This window comes from Gallus gallus, chromosome 1, assembly GCF_016699485.2.
Source record: "Gallus gallus isolate bGalGal1 chromosome 1, bGalGal1.mat.broiler.GRCg7b, whole genome shotgun sequence".
Taxonomy (NCBI): Eukaryota; Metazoa; Chordata; class Aves; order Galliformes; family Phasianidae; genus Gallus; species Gallus gallus.
The window spans coordinates 193,077,796-193,093,282 of NC_052532.1; the positions used below are offsets into that span (position 1 = coordinate 193,077,796).

At 44.4% G+C, this 15,487-nt stretch overlaps 1 protein-coding gene across 9 annotated transcripts in view; it reads right to left on the reverse strand.

Moving 5' to 3' along the window:
• The window catches only part of MYO7A (myosin VIIA), a 98,595-nt gene that overhangs the window by 44,959 nt on the left and 38,149 nt on the right, over positions 1-15,487 (reverse strand). For 4 of the 9 annotated variants that reach the window (XM_040704677.2, XM_040704660.1, XM_040704667.2 and 1 more), the window contains 9 exons: positions 15,149-15,262; positions 13,933-14,085; positions 10,494-10,511; positions 7,078-7,262; positions 6,056-6,177; positions 3,018-3,160; positions 2,812-2,925; positions 1,681-1,834; positions 825-919 (listed from right to left, as the gene is read on the reverse strand). In XM_040704677.2, the coding sequence (XP_040560611.1) occupies positions 825-919; positions 1,681-1,834; positions 2,812-2,925; positions 3,018-3,160; positions 6,056-6,177; positions 7,078-7,262; positions 10,494-10,511; positions 13,933-14,085; positions 15,149-15,262 (1,098 nt within the window). The remainder of the gene's footprint in view (positions 1-824; positions 920-1,680; positions 1,835-2,811; positions 2,926-3,017; positions 3,161-6,055; positions 6,178-7,077; positions 7,263-10,493; positions 10,512-13,932; positions 14,086-15,148; positions 15,263-15,487) is intronic. The other 5 variants (XM_015280880.3, XM_015280881.3, XM_004938941.5 and 2 more) reach the window with 3 other exon arrangements.

Sequence of the window (15,487 nt, forward strand, 5' to 3'; positions counted from 1 at the left end):
CTGGCAAAGGTACCACCAAAAACAGTTGCTGTCTTTATAGCTCAAGGTATCCTCACCATAGCTTGGGTATAAATGGCTGGAAAGGAACTGTGCACACCCTCATAACTGGAGGTAAGCATCATTTCACAGATTGCAAATGATGTCACAAGCACTTTCAGAAAGACTAATTAATAAATGTTCATATAGTGTTTTACTACGGAAAGTGTTCTTTGTGACATTGTGAGAGATGTTAACGAGGTGTGGGGGACAGAGATGAAAAAGGAAAGCCTGCAAAGCCAGCCAGCACCCATGTAGCTTTGCATCTTGTTATCACCTTTTTGTACTCTTGAGATCATGCGAGAGAAACATCCAGCTCATAAAGTCCATAAAAACAGCCTGAAGATGGCTGTGGGTAACACTCTGGGGCCATAGTGATGAGTGGTGTCTCTGAGGGAGCCTTGATTTGTGCTAGGGAAGCACAGAGGAGCACTCCATTCCCTCTGTGGGTGGCTGGCTGAGGATCACCTCACCTCACCAGATACACGCAGATAGGTATGTGTATCTTTCTTGACTGCCGTAATGATCTTTCATCAATGAGAGAAACAGGCTATTTTAGGGACTATCTGGGGTGTGCCACTGAAATGTCTGTTCCTCTCCACTCATGTGAAGGGGAGCTCAGATGGAGTCATCCTCCATATTGCCAGTGCAAAATATGGCTTACACAGCCCTCTTCAGCCTCCTAGAGCTGGAAAGGCAAAGACATCCTGGCTCAGATGAGGCTTTCCAAGCCTTCCCACAACACTGGGACTGCAGGAACAAACCAAAAAGAGGACAGTACCACTCACCACTATAGAGACACTGACCTCCAGCAATGATGCTGCAGTGATCAGTGACGCTGACTGCACAACCTCGCAAGCATCCAGGTTGTCATAGGTCCGAGCTGGGGGAAGAGAGGCACAGGGAAAGCAGTCAGCAAGGGATGCAGCTCTGCAGAAAATAACAGGAAAGGGAAAGGGTCTCTCCTCATTGCCTCATCTTGGTGGCCATGTAAAATCTAACCACTAGTAAGGAGAGAAAAGTTAATGCAGCTGCTGGAGTCCTGCTGCTGGCAACAAAGGACTTGTATTCAGCAGCTTATGGGATGACAAAGTTTCTAGGATGTAAGTGTGGCTTCTGTTTTCCATATTAACATGTCATTTCTGATATCAGGGCAGCTTGGTACTTTTACAAAGACATATCCAATCACCTAGGCACTTGACCAGTCTGTTGGTCTTCCCTTGCCAAACCTGGATTTGCTGAATGATCTATGGCCATATCCAAATTCCCTAATTCAGGAGAGGTGAATGTCACAGCCTTATTTAAGGGGCTGCCAGCCCCAGACTGCTGGAACAGACACAGCAAGGTGGAGATGACATGTACTGGCATCCTATTGCAGATGGCTGAACAGGACTGCCTGTCTCCACTGCGTGCACCAGAGTCTGGCAGCCCTGCAGAGTGGGCAGGTGGATTTATTCCTCCTTTCTTGTCCTTACACACCATAATAATATCAAGCATCCTTACAAATCACAATAACTACTTGAGTCCTTAACACAGTATCATGGCAGGTGGTCTGGATATGGTCCATTACCTTGGCTCCATGTCACTGTACGGAATAAGGAGGAAAAGCATGGTGGAACACACCCTTGCATTTTGTCCTTTTACCTTCATACTTCAGGTTCCCCATGTGCAGGATGGCAGCCAGCAGCTTGGAGATCTCCCAGTTTTCTGTGTCGGTGAACATAAGGACCTTCATGGCAGAGCGGATGTTGGCATATTCCTTGCTGTCATCTCTGCCATCGCAGGTTGTGCAGTTACCCTGGGAAGGCAAGGATGTTGCATGAGGTAAAACTGAGTGAATTTGGCAGAGCTTGGTGCAACTTAAAGCTAACAGGGCTTTGCAGAAAAAGCAAAAAAAAAACCTATCAGACCTAGTTAGGCAGAAGTTTTGCCTAAGGAATAAATAAGCAAGATGAACCTATTGGTCTGGTTCTGCCCTTTGGTGTAGGCCATGATTTGGTTCTCAGCCCTGTGAACTGCACTGCCCTACTGTCCCTAGCCACCCTGTGTCATAGAATCATAGAACGGTTTAAGTTGGAAGAGATCTTAAAGCCCATCCAGTCCCAAATCCTGCCATGGGCAGGGTCACCTTCTATAGACCAGGTGACCAAAGCCCCTACCAACCTTGGGCACTGTCAGGGATAGGGTACCTACAGCTCCTCTGGGCAGCCTGTGTTAGGGCCTCTCTACCCTATGAATGAAAAATTTCCTCCTTATATTTAATGTATGTCTCCAGACTTAATTCATACCCATTACACCTTGTTCTGTCACTATAATCTCTGATAAAGTCTCTCTCCATCTTTCTGTAGGCTCCCTTTAAGCACTCAAGAGAATCAATCAGAGAAAAAGCTCCTTGAGGTGAGAATAAATTGCTGTTTGTGTGTGTCTGGTGGCTGCCAGACACATTCATCCCCTTCCATTGTTTCTCCAGGAGCATTGGTTTGTATCTAGCACCCTAGCTATGTCCAAACAAGTGGCCCAGGAATAAAAACATCCCAACCATCCAACAGAAATAGTGGATGTAACATGCCTAATACAAAGGGGTTAAGGGTTTGTCCTAAGATTGTAAGTCTTGAAGTGCTGGGACAAATAATTCTCATTATTCTGTGACTAAGACTCAAGAGGGTTATAACCAGCAAAACAGTCTCCTGGAGGAAGAGCTTCCACTTCTCCCTCCCTTGCTAAGAAGTTCACACCATCTCATCCCTCCAAACCTTCACTTCTTTGCACCCTCACCATTGCAAGATAGTTGTAGTCTGTGGCTTTCCCAAGACCCAGCTTCTTCTTCTGCTCCATTGTCATTCCTCTCAGCATGCAGTAGAACACGTGGTAATTCCTCTCGTCCTGGGCCTGCAGAAGAAGAGCAACCATCAGCTCTTCTGCTAATGTCACTGCAAATGTCAATGGACTCACTCCTGTGCTATGCAGATATGTCACCTTACCTGTCTGCAGACCCGGGACTTCTCCAGCAGGTACTGCTCAATCTTGGCCCCCTCGATGGCTCCCCTTTTGTTGAAGTGGATGTCAATGTACTTCCCAAATCGGCTGGAGTTGTCATTACGGATCGTCTTTGCATTCCCAAAAGCTGCAGGGAAGAATTGCAACGGGTCAGAGAGGACCTGACATGGGGAGGATTGTGGATCTGGCATCAGAATTATAGAATCATAGAACTCACTCACTGTAAGAAAGACATCGAGGCCCTGGAGCGTGTCCAGAGGAGGGCAACAAAGCTGGTGAGGGGTCTGGAGCACAGACCTTATGAGGAGTGACTGAAGGAGCTGGGATTGTTCAGTCTAGAGAAGAGGAGGCTCAGGGGAGACCTTATTGCTCTCTATAACTACCTGAAAGGAGGTTGTAGTGAGCTGGGGGTCAGCCTCTGCTCTGCTGTGACTAGTGATAGGACTAGAGGGAATGGCTTCAAGCTGCGCCAGGGAAGATTCAGGCTGGACGTTAGGAAATACCACTTCTCTGAAAGGGTGGTCAGGCACTGAAATGGGCTGCCCAGAGAGGTGGTGGAGTCACCAACCCTGATGCTGTTCAAAGAGCGTTTGGATGTTGTGTTGAGGGACATGGTTTAGCGAGAACCATTGGTGAAGGGCAAACGAATGGTTGAACTGGATGATCCTGTGGGTCTTTTCCAACCTTGGCAATTCTATGATTCTACGATTCTAACTGTTTTAGTTGGAAGGAACCCGTAGAGGTCATCTAGTCTGACTCTCCTGCAATGAACAGAGACACCTACAGCTCCACCAGCTGCTCAGAGCCCCATCCAGCCTGACCTTGGGTGTCTCGGGGCAACATACTTCGGTTCCTCACCACCCTTACTGTAATAAACTTTTTCCTTATATCCAATCTAAACCTCCACAGCACATTTCTGGCTTTTGCTATCCACCAGTACTCCCAAGTCCTTCTTGGTAGGGCTGTGCTCCATCCTTTTGTCCCTCAGCTCATATAAACAGTGGGGGTTGCTATGACCCAGGTGCTGAGCTTGCACTTGGTTTTGTTCAACCTCATGAGGTTCTCCTGAGCCCACTGCTCAGCCTGTCTAGGAAAAACAAACAAAAGAGGCTAGAAAGCAGCCCACAGTCTTTTCTTGAAGTTTGCCTGGTTCAGTTTCAATGTGGGGAGACAGGATATTCCACACATAACTATTCAGAAAAAGGAGAGGAATATCAAGGAGGAATGGAAACAGAGTGATCTTATCCAGGAAAATGGGTGACTACAGCAGGGTCTGGTCAACAGCTGCTGAAATACAGGAGGGTAGAACAAGGCACACAGGAGGATACCGCAGTATGCAAGGTGATAGTGTGGGAAATGACAGGGATGTCAGTGATTGATTTGGTGATAGATGGAAAGAGATCATCCTTTTAGGAAATATAGAGAAACTAAGCCAACCTCCAGAGGGAGACTGCCCTGAAAGCAGACCGTGTGCAGGGAAAGGTCTGGGCATGACGAAATGCAGTTCTATCCCTTGTGTAGGCGTAGGAAGCCTGCCCTACTGTTTGTATGCACTGGAATTGCTGCCAGGTGCTGGAGATGCATTTGAAATACAAAATGTCTGTTTTCCTGGTGAAATGTATGTTCAAACCCCACATGTGCATGGCAAGCATCCCTGAGCAATCTTGTTGCATCTTCATACCGGACTGAAGGATTCTCCAGGGGAGAGCAGAGAAGGAAAGCTCTGCTGGTGACTTGCTTGTTTGCACTGCTCACATTATTCATGGAAAGCTGTCAGGATATTCACATTTCCATTGATTCCTATGGGGCTACCTACCAAGCAAACACTGATAACTGGGAGTAGTAGGTGGATTAAAATCTCACTATTCTTTAATGAAGAGAGGAAGAAAATACTTCTTTCTGCTGAAAAGTTCCATGTAGCACTATGCCTGGAGGTTCAGACCAACTATTTAATGTTCAGACATCCAGTTAAAATTGTGGGGCTGTTCTTTACCCTAAAAGATGCTTGCATATTCATCTGGGATAGCCAACAAGTTGATTCTTGTCATCTCATTCTTTATTTCTTTTTCTGTGTTCTGCCTCCATTCTCTGACATTGGAAGGAAATGATGGGCTTTGCTATTCATAGAATCATAGAATAATGGAATCATAGAATGGCTCGAGTTGGAAGGGACCCCAAGGATCAAGTTCCAACCCTACTGCCACAGGCAGGGCCACCAATCACCAAATCTGGTTCTAGACCAGGTTACCCAGGGCTCCATCCAACCTGATCTTGAACTCCTCCAGGGATGGGGAATCCACAGCCTTCCTGGACAGCCTGTTCCAGCAGGACCTTTGGGTACTGCCAGTTCATGTTTTTAGTCTGTGATGCTCTGAACAATATAATCTCATGTTCTGCTGAACCAGCAAAGAACAAGAATAAGATTTTGGCAATTACATTTTAATAAAACAAATAAATCAATGGAATGAAACCTTTTTGTAGTATCTTCGCTCTTCACACAGTTATAACTGTAACAGTGGAAGAGGTGGTGCACATTTTCTAAAGAATTTCGCGTATTTCATAGAATCATAGAATGGTTTGGGTTGGAAGGGACCTTAAAGACCATCAAGATCCAACCTCCCTGCCGTAGACTGGTTGCCACCCCTAGCTCAGGCCACCCAGGGCCCCATCCAAGCTGGCCTTGAGCACCTCCAGGGATGGGACCGCCACAGATTCTCTGGCATGATCAGCTTTGCTCATCAGTTTTTGAAATCCCAGACTACACAGATAATTCAGCAAAATCAGAGGATAATTCTGTTAAGAAAAATAAATTCAGACAGAAAGGATCTGAATATATAGTTCAACAAACACTTATTTTGCTGCTTCCAAGTTGTTTGTTTTTTTTTAATTTATTCTCACTTTCTGATACTTCAAAAATACTTTTTAATTCAACAAACGCTTACATATATTTGACCACATTTTGTATTTCTCAAAGATGAATTTTTAGTCATCAGAAAAATGCCTCTACCATTTGAGGCCTCACCTTCCAAGATGGGATTTGCCTCCAGGACCTGCTGCTCAATCCAGGAGTGTTGACCACTGATCGCTGCCAGGAACTGAAGAATCAGTTTTGTGCTTTCAGTTTTCCCTGCCCCGGATTCACCACTGCAGTGACAACAGAATATGAGGTCAGTGAATCTCCTTCAGCATTTTACTAACTTCTCTCTGTCTATCTCCAGAGGGACTGATGTCTCTAGTCCTGTTCTGTTAGCACAAGTGGGACGAGACCACTAAGGATGAGTTTCCAACACCCCAAAGACTGGTTACATCCAAATGTTGGGACACAATACGCAACTGCTTCCAGCCAGGATACAGATTTACATTCCAATTCACGTGGCCAAACTATTGCTTTTAGGTGTGGGTCTCTCCAGCAAATATCTTTGAACAGTTGTCAGCAGAACATCAGGAAGCACTTTCAGACAGTGCTTTTCCAGGTAGGATTGTCACACCTTGAGACAGTGGTGCAGTGGCAGATTCATCACAAGTCTTGAACTGCCCAAGTGCACTACAAAGCAGAATCTGAAATACTGCCATTTGGTGACAGCCACGGGTCCCATAGACACAGAATCATAGAATCATTAATATTGGAAAAGATCTCAAAAGCTCATCCAGCCCGGCCATCCACCTACCAACAGCACTGCCCGGTAAACCATGTAACTAAGTACCACATCTATGTGGTACAAGCAGGGATGGTGACTCTACCGCTCCCCTGGGCAGCCTGTTCCAGTGCCCAATCCCTCTTTCAGAGAATAAGTTTTCCCTGATATCCAACCTGTGTCTCACTGAGAGGAGAGGGGAAAGTAACCGAGGCAGGAAGCAGGATGCTACTTGCAAGATGGTATTTTTGACTTCAGAAATGCACAACGGAGACTAACTCCACACTAACATTATGTGGATAGAGTATCTAATGGCTCTTCCTAATTCCCGATTATGTTTGATTATCTGTTCCTGATCAACCAGCTGCCTTTTCCAGTGTATGTTCCATTTGGAACTTTACCAACTCACCTTATGATACAACACTGATCCTTGTTGTTGCGCTGCATGTTGAAGTAGCAGTTGTCAGCGATCGCAAAGATGTGTGGTGGCATTTCCCCAATCTTTTTGTTGGTGTACAGGCGGATCTGCTCCGGTGAATAGATGGGTAGAAGCTGGTAGGGGTTTACTGCCACTAGTATTGAACCAGTGTATGTCTGGAGGAGAAGCACATGGAGGTTTATGGGACAGTGAGACCTAGCTGAGAGGCTTTGGCAGTTTGGATGGAGTGTGGAGGTCAAAAAAAAATCAATGTTTTTCAAAAGCTGGATGGAAGGTGATGTAAAAGCCAAAGATGCTTGAAGGGTGGAGCCTGGAGCAAAGCTGGAATAAAAGTCTCAAACTATACAATTTAGTTCAGACTCAGCCCTGCTCATGCACTAGGTGGATTCAAGCTTTAATTCATATTTCAGATTCTCCTCAGTTAAGATTTAGAGTTCAAAGTTAAGCTCATATTTGCAAAAACACCCCCAGAGTCAGTATGCATCCATATAGACTTAGTGCACTGCACAAATCGTGAGAAACTAAAGATGTGAAGGACCTGGAGATCATTGCCTCAAACCAGAGCCAGCTGGATCTACACTGTTCCTGACAGATACCTATTTAACTGCTTTTTAAAAATCCACAGCAGAGCTGCTAACACCTTCTTCTGCAGTCTGTTCCTCACTACATCTTTGTCTAACCAAATCTTTCCATGCTGCAGTTTAGACCATGTCCCATGCAAAGGGAAATGGTTCACAAAGTCCAGACATACTCATTCTAAGCCGCGTCCTAGTCATTTTGGAAATGCCTTTTGTGCATCCCATACTCTCTGTTGCACACAGATAAGCAAAGTTGTCCTGAGCCTTTGGCAGCAAAACTCTTTGTGGTGTCATGGAGCCATTTTTCTCAAGCCTCTCAACAAAGGACTCAAGGCCTTTGCCTTCTCACTCAGATACAGTTCTAAGGTTAGGAGGTTTGGTCATATCCCAGCTCAAGTCTGAGAGTAAGGATGTCATTCCCCAATTTCAATAGTCTAAAAGTTATTGCCTAGAGCATGGAAGTCAACAGAGATCCATCTTAGGGTAACCAAGGGGTTCATCTCTCTTAATGACTACAGTAATGACTACCAGGCTCTGAGCAACCTGACCGAGCTGTAGATGTCCTTGTTCATTGCAGGGAAGTTGCACCACTCAGAGGGTGGTGACGCACTGGAACAGGTTACCCAAGGAGGTTGTGGATGCCCCATCCCTGGAGGCATTCAAGGCCAAGCTGGATGTGGCTCTGGGCAGCCTGGTCTGGTGGTTGGTGACCCTGCACATAGCAGGGGGGTTGAAACTAGATGATCATTGTGGTCCTTTTCAACCCAGGCCATTCTGTGATTCTATGATTGTATGATCTTTAAAAGTCCTTTCCAACTCAAATGAATCTACGATTCTATGAAAAATGAATCAATTTGCATTCTCTAGGCTAACTTTTGACAACTAATGTTATGAAAGCTGAATCTCCCCTTTCGTTTCTCATGAAACCAGCTACAGAAGTGCCCCACTGCTGCAAATATTATTCCCAGAAAAACAACAACAACAAAAACTCTCATCATTTCAACATAAAAATATATCCTTTCAGCTGCATGACCTGAAAACAAAAATAAGCCTTTGGAACAAAGAACCAAAGTGTCTCAGGCAAAGATGCTTCCATAGCTGGAAGATAACATGGTCCCAGGTTGAGTTTCTCCCATTGAAACTTGTTATCTCTAAATCATGAAAGAATGGGCTTCAGCGGATATAGGTGATAATTTGTTCTTCACTATCTACTCACGTCCCGCCATCTCTGGCTTCTTGAAAGGCAGCCGGTAGGTGGCAGTTGTGTTCTGCATTAGGGATGCTGAAAGCTCTTAGGGGCTGGCACTTTGTAGCCCCATGGGCAACACGAGAGCAGGTTTTTGTTCAGCCCAGGTGAGATTTGAATTTATAGGAGCAATTAATAGAGAAAGTTGTGGTCTTCTCTGTAATAATAGATTAAATGTCAGGAAAGGAGAAAAGCTCTTGAAGCTCACGGACAAACTTGTCACACATACAAAGGGTGGAAATTGGCTGTGAAATAACTTACACTGGTTGTTAGACGAAGCTACTGAAGTAGAGAAGCACCAAAGATCCCTGAGTAGCCTTCCACAGTGACAGAGAATGTAAATCTAATGTTCATAGAAGGATGGGGCTCAATTTCTGGGTGGCTTTATGTCACCAAGGTTGCTACCGACCCTTGAGTTTCCTTCCAGTACTGGGTGAGAGATCTGGAGCACTGTTTTCCTCTTAATAATTTATTACCAGGTTAATTTGAGGGGTATTTCTAATCTTCCTTGGGCATCTTCTAAAAAAGACTGAGACTTCACAGAGTCTCTGAAATCCCTGTGTTTCAGCCATATTGGTCTGACCTACCCCAGACACAGCCAGCAAGCTTTTGAAAGGAGTTAACCATTAGTTGCAGGAATGCGCTTCCTGGATACTCTTGTTGACCCTTCCCTTGTGATCTACAAAAGACTTTGTCAGCACGAACTCCTGTAACTATTGCTTGCTTTCCTAGGTCATTCCTGGTTGATGAGTGTTCACAGTTTGCCCACTTCTCCTGAAAAACTTCGTCTGCTTTGCTGATGACGGGCCAAAGGGCACATCCAAGGAAATATTATCTCTTTGTTTTCTATTGCTGGGTGAGAGCAAAGCCATTCCGTATCAGGAGAATCAAGTGTTGCTGATAGGAAGAGGCTGTGCTGTAGCGGACCACTTCCATCAGAAACCACAACTCAAATTCATTATTGCTTGCATGACCTACATTTTAAGTAGCCCCAAACAAAATCCTTCCTGAGCCTGCTTCCCTCACTGCTCAGAGCACTGTGGCTCATTTCATCTGGATTTTTATGGGGTTAAAGCTCTACCAAACTTTGCTGCAATTTGGCAGCAAGAAAGCAACAGCAGACATGGCTTTCATCTCTAGATAAAGAGATTTAACCTTACTCCAAGTCCAAACTCCCCACCAAATAACCTTGCTATTCAGCATGGTTTCCCCCACTGTGTACAAACCAAACCTCAGGCAAAAGCACCTTGGTTAAAGTTTTTTCATTTGGTTGCAGAAGTTTTTTTTTTTTCCTGCAAGTTGAGATAATTACTGAGAAGCACTTAAAGCTTTAATCATGCAATACTGCATTGACAGACTGGGGACATTCCAGCTCTGGGAAGGTCACAACTTCACCATGAGGGCCAAGCTCTGCAGCAAATGGGATGATGCTCTCAATGCATTTGTGAAGCAGCAGCAATGGTAGTGCAAATTAAATGAAAATGCAACAGAAGAGAAACAAGTGATCCAATGGATGGGCACAAGAGTGATTACAAATGACAGCTCCAAGAGTCATTACTTACCCTCCCGCCGCAGTTTGTCTTATGAGTAAAATGTGAGGGAGGAGAAAAAGGAAAATTATATTTTATTAGAGCAGAATTATACCTTACACAAAGCTATGGAGATGATGAAACAAGAGGGACTGAAGACCTATTGGAAAAGTTACCTTTCACTGAGGGGGCTCAGAAATTCTTTCAAATAGTGAAGGCAAAGTCACCAAACTTCGAGACAATACAAATTATACCTCAGAAATAAAACCAACAACCTACCAACCAACCAAAGCACCACCAAAAAAAAAAAACAACACTTCAGAGAACTTAGTGTCCCTACACATCTTGGCTTTGCAAAACTGCCATCAACATCTATCATTACAGATGTACTCCGGCTAATGCCTCCACTCTTAAAAGATGAAGATCTGAAGTTGAGTTCCCAACCCTGTAATAACACTCACATAGACAGGGTTAGTTTGCATACATCTCTATCAAGCTACATGCTCTATGTCATTCCCTGTTCATTGCAGGGGAGTTGGACTAGATGACCTTCAAGGGTTCTTTCCAACTCAAATGATTCTATGATTCTCAGTGTCATTCTGATGCTGATATTGCACTAACTGCTCTGTGGTGCCCAGGATCACATACTGCCACTTCAAAGCCATTAGTGATGTGGAGTAGTCAAAGCACAGTAACTTAGGACCTCTCTGATGTAAATGCAAGTGGTTTACTGTATGGAGCAGGACTAGCCCAAGGAATGGGTTCTATTGTTCAATGCAGATTCCATTATATTCTATGAATACAACCTATCCATTTTATCACAGAATCATTTTGTGATTCTGTGAAGATCATTCTATTAATCTATGAATAGGTTGTAACAAAGGAATCTAGTAAAGAACCACCTGCTAAAATTATTTGGTAAGAAAATGAGCTCCTTGGAGCTGCTCCTCTCCAAGGATGTACCTGTATGACAGACTGCAAAGGTAACAACCAAGTGTTCCTTAGTCTCAGAAAACTAAAGAGGTGTGAAAGTCAAGCTCTGGATCCAGCCTAAAATAAAATGAACATGCTCCAGGCAGTCTTCACCTGGTGCTGTGAAGGCAGGTGGAGTGATCAGTTACAATTAGATCAGGGCAAGTGGCCATCCCTTACACAGCAGCCCTGCAGTACACCTAGCTCTGTCACCATCAGACTCAAAGAACTCATGCCACTGCTCAATCTTGCCTCTGGGTTAGCAGCTGCCCTTTGCATTAGCACTTGTTAGCATGACTCTGCCAAACATCATTCATTCATGTTCATAATCTCCCTGGATGCCTGTGAATGGCTTAGTGAGGGAGCTCAGAGACAGAGCTTTCGTGAAGGAGAAGCTTTTATCTGCGGGCAATCTGATATTGTACATGTGAAATCTTATCCAAGGACTTCTCTTCATTTAGCAAGGCAACAGACATTTGGCTGATGGCTTAGGGACCCCCAGGAGAGATACACAGACACCACTTAAAAAATATCCATCACGATCCCAAATTTCTCACAGAGAGACGCGTGGGATTTCCCTTGGTACCACTACAGGGTGTCCACAAACAGGAGAAAAGGGGTAATGCTGAACAGATATGAACAGCCTGTTCTCTGAATGAGCCAATCACTTCAAACTATTGGCTAGCTGTAGATCTTGGGTGGCATTCAGGTTGCCTGAATTCAGTTATTCACATGAGTATGATATCAAATTTTGAAACTGGACATGTGCTGAGCTGGAATTTGGACTGTAGATGTCCAACCCCAACTTTCCTTCCAACGTAATGTTTTCAAGGATATCTGATCCCCAGCAAGCTCTAAAGCAATTCACCTCATACACCAGATACTTACGTCTAGACAGCCAAAAGGCAGTCTTGGATCTGTTGGCTGCAATGGTATCTTCGGTGACTATCATGGGTACTCAGTGCACACAGAGATACCACCTCAGCTACAAATTTGGCCCCGTTAACTTTTGCTACTTACCATTATAAATGGCCGAGCTCCTCTAACAAGAGATCCAGGGAGTAACTCAGCTCATCTAACATCCGAATCATTTTCTCATTATGCCTTTTTCTCTAAACTGACAACGTTAGGCACCAAACGAGGTGCTTTAGTGAGAGAGGCATTTGGGAATCTCTATATTTCTTCCAGTTCTGGGAATGTAGGAGTGTCTTTTTAGTAGCTATGTCCTCTTCCTCTAGAACTGAAATTCACATATGAGAGAAGGAATGTATTTTGTAGAGTCGGGATGAGAGGATAGGTGGTCAACCATTTCAACAGCCTTTGTAACAGGGTGATGTGTTCTCCATCACTGCCCAGCTCTAATCCAAAATCATCCTTTTAAGAGGCACTGGATGACTGGACAACAAGCAGAACAAGCAGAGTTGATACAAAAATTATGAATATGGTCTGTTAGTTTATGCTGCTAGCAGATCAGAATTCATTGCAATTCCCTCTGACCTCAAAAGCTAGTAATCTGTAGAGCCTTTTTAAAAATTAGATCTCCAGGTTGCCTTGAAAAGGCCTTCAGAGGCATAGCAGGTACTCACCTAAGTGACAGAAAGCTGTAGCATGGGAGAAATAGCCAGCAATAATATCATATTTACATAGGTTGTTTGAGTTCATTTACTAGTGGCAAGAACATGCTTTCCTCACTTCCATCACCAGAATGTGCACCAGACTATTCAGTATATAGCATGGTGAAAAAAACAACTCAGAAACTTGAATGCTGACTCTTGTCTTATTTGGCTTTTGATGTGCTGCCACAGAACAGTGGCTCCTTGTAAAACCCTGGATTTATGGATGTCTGTTTGGGTTGAAAAAGCTGTAGCGGGTCCACTGGATGTTACATGACCAAGCTAACCTAAGGAGGGGTATTACTGTCCTAAAAGTTCAGCTGTCAGGATCTCAGACGTTATAAACACACTTTGGAGCTCTTTGAGCTTCTCACTCCATAGTGCATGGTTATTCCCATGTGCATCTTCTCATCCTTTCTCCAGCCCTTGTACCTCCAGCAATAGCTCTTTTCACCCTCTTGGGTTGGATGACTTAACAGTTCAGTTCAGTGGGAGAATGCAGAAAGGCCACATCCAGCTTATAGTTGCCAAAGTCTTTTTTCTTTATGGTTACTATACTGTGTATGGGGCCTGGGATAAATTCCTTAATGTATGTGCATAAACTTGACATGTATTCCATAAACTTCAACAGGGGCTGTGTAGGGAGGTAACAGGGACTTTGCTCATCACAGGTAATAGGGTCTCCAGCTGCCCCTGGGGCAACTGTAAACTTTGCAATGATTTCTCCATAGAAGAACAACATACCAGTGCAGATACACTCAACTATTTGGGTCCTAGAATCCTGGATGCTTATTTAAATCAGGGAAAAACCCATGTGGGTTTCCAAGAGCTATGGAGAGCTGGAGATACAGTGCAGAGTAGTAGATAGGGATGGAGTAGACACTCACATAGATGAGATGCTCCCGGTAGCGGATCAGCAGGTTCCTAAGGATTCCTGCCTCATTCAAGTCTCCCAGCCGGATCATGTCCTCCACTCCATGGATGGAGGTGGGGTGCATGGGTTTGATGTGGCTGGCATTCTGCGGGGAAATCCAGTGCTCCTGGGAAGAGAACGAGGGCAGGGAAAGATAAGCCAAATGGTAAACCACTGGGATGAGGGGCATGAACAGTCTACCCTAGTCAGAAGGACCAGGTAGAAGAGCATGCATGGGAGAGCAATAGCACACAGACTATAGCTTCTATCACTGGAGCGTGTCAGGGAATCATTTGAGAGATTCACAGCAGAAGAAGGAAAACATCTTTTTGTTTACTAGAGTGGCAAGAGACATGAGACGTTAGCCATCTTGGCTTGAGCATAATCTGGGGCAGCATGGATATCCAGCATGTCAAGGGAGTTTTTAACAAATAACAGTTTGTTCTTCCTTTCAAACAACTACATTTCTACATCACTCGTTAGCCCTTTGCTGCAAAACATTGTTAAGAATAGAAAAGATGATTTAAAAAAGCAGAGGGAGATGCACAGGGTGGTAAATTACACTTCTATTGATGGAATTTTATTCAGGCCGATCAATTCTAAAGGACTTCAAAAGTGACTACAAACCAGACACAAGGATCCAGCTGAACCAAAGTTTAACAAAAGTGATAAAGGACAAGAAATGTCCTCAGGTCACTCTTCGCTTGTAATACAGGTGTTCCCTTAAAACAGACTGTGTCATCATTATACTCAAGAAGCTTCTCACTATTTCATTCCCAGTACAGCCACAAAAGTAGAGACACAACGTTATCTTCCTTTCACAGTTATTGCCAAGGACACATGAGAAGCCTGTGGCAAAGTCATCACCAGTCTCCTGTTATAAGCCCTTTTCCTCATATTTCTGGAAACACTGGGAATGAGCAAAGTTAGATCTATTAACTATGTTTGAATCGGAGTGTTGTGCTGTCTCTATTTGGCAGGAGTTTGGTTCAGAGCTGGGACTGCTTCTGAAGTTGTAGCCTAGTTCCAATATCCACTGATATTAATGGAGAGAATCCCATCACTTTTAATCAGATTCAAATCAAGTTTGGCTTTCAAATAAAACTTAAGCTCATGCATTTAATCCTACCTGGGGCCTGTGCCCACAACAGCTACAGAGCTGAAGAGCAATCACAGCCCTTTATACTTACATTGCCTTCATCATCCACAACTTGGATCTGCCCAGAGTCACACAGTTTAACCACCGCTCCAATGGGAACATCGAATTCCCGACCGGTTTTGAGGTCCATCCACACATAATCCCCCTGCAAACAAAGGGTAGACTGTTACACACCTAGTGCTGCAGGAGGCTCAGAATCTCTTGGGAGAAAAGATCCTGAAGTTTTCATTGGTACAAGTCAAATGGCTTTCTTTGCAAACCACGTATCATCCATTCTGGGAGTAGGGTTGGAGGTAGGGACACTTCCCCAGGAGGTCTTCCAGCTAGAGAAATCTGTAGGTGGGCTCTTTGCATTAATACTTCACAGTGG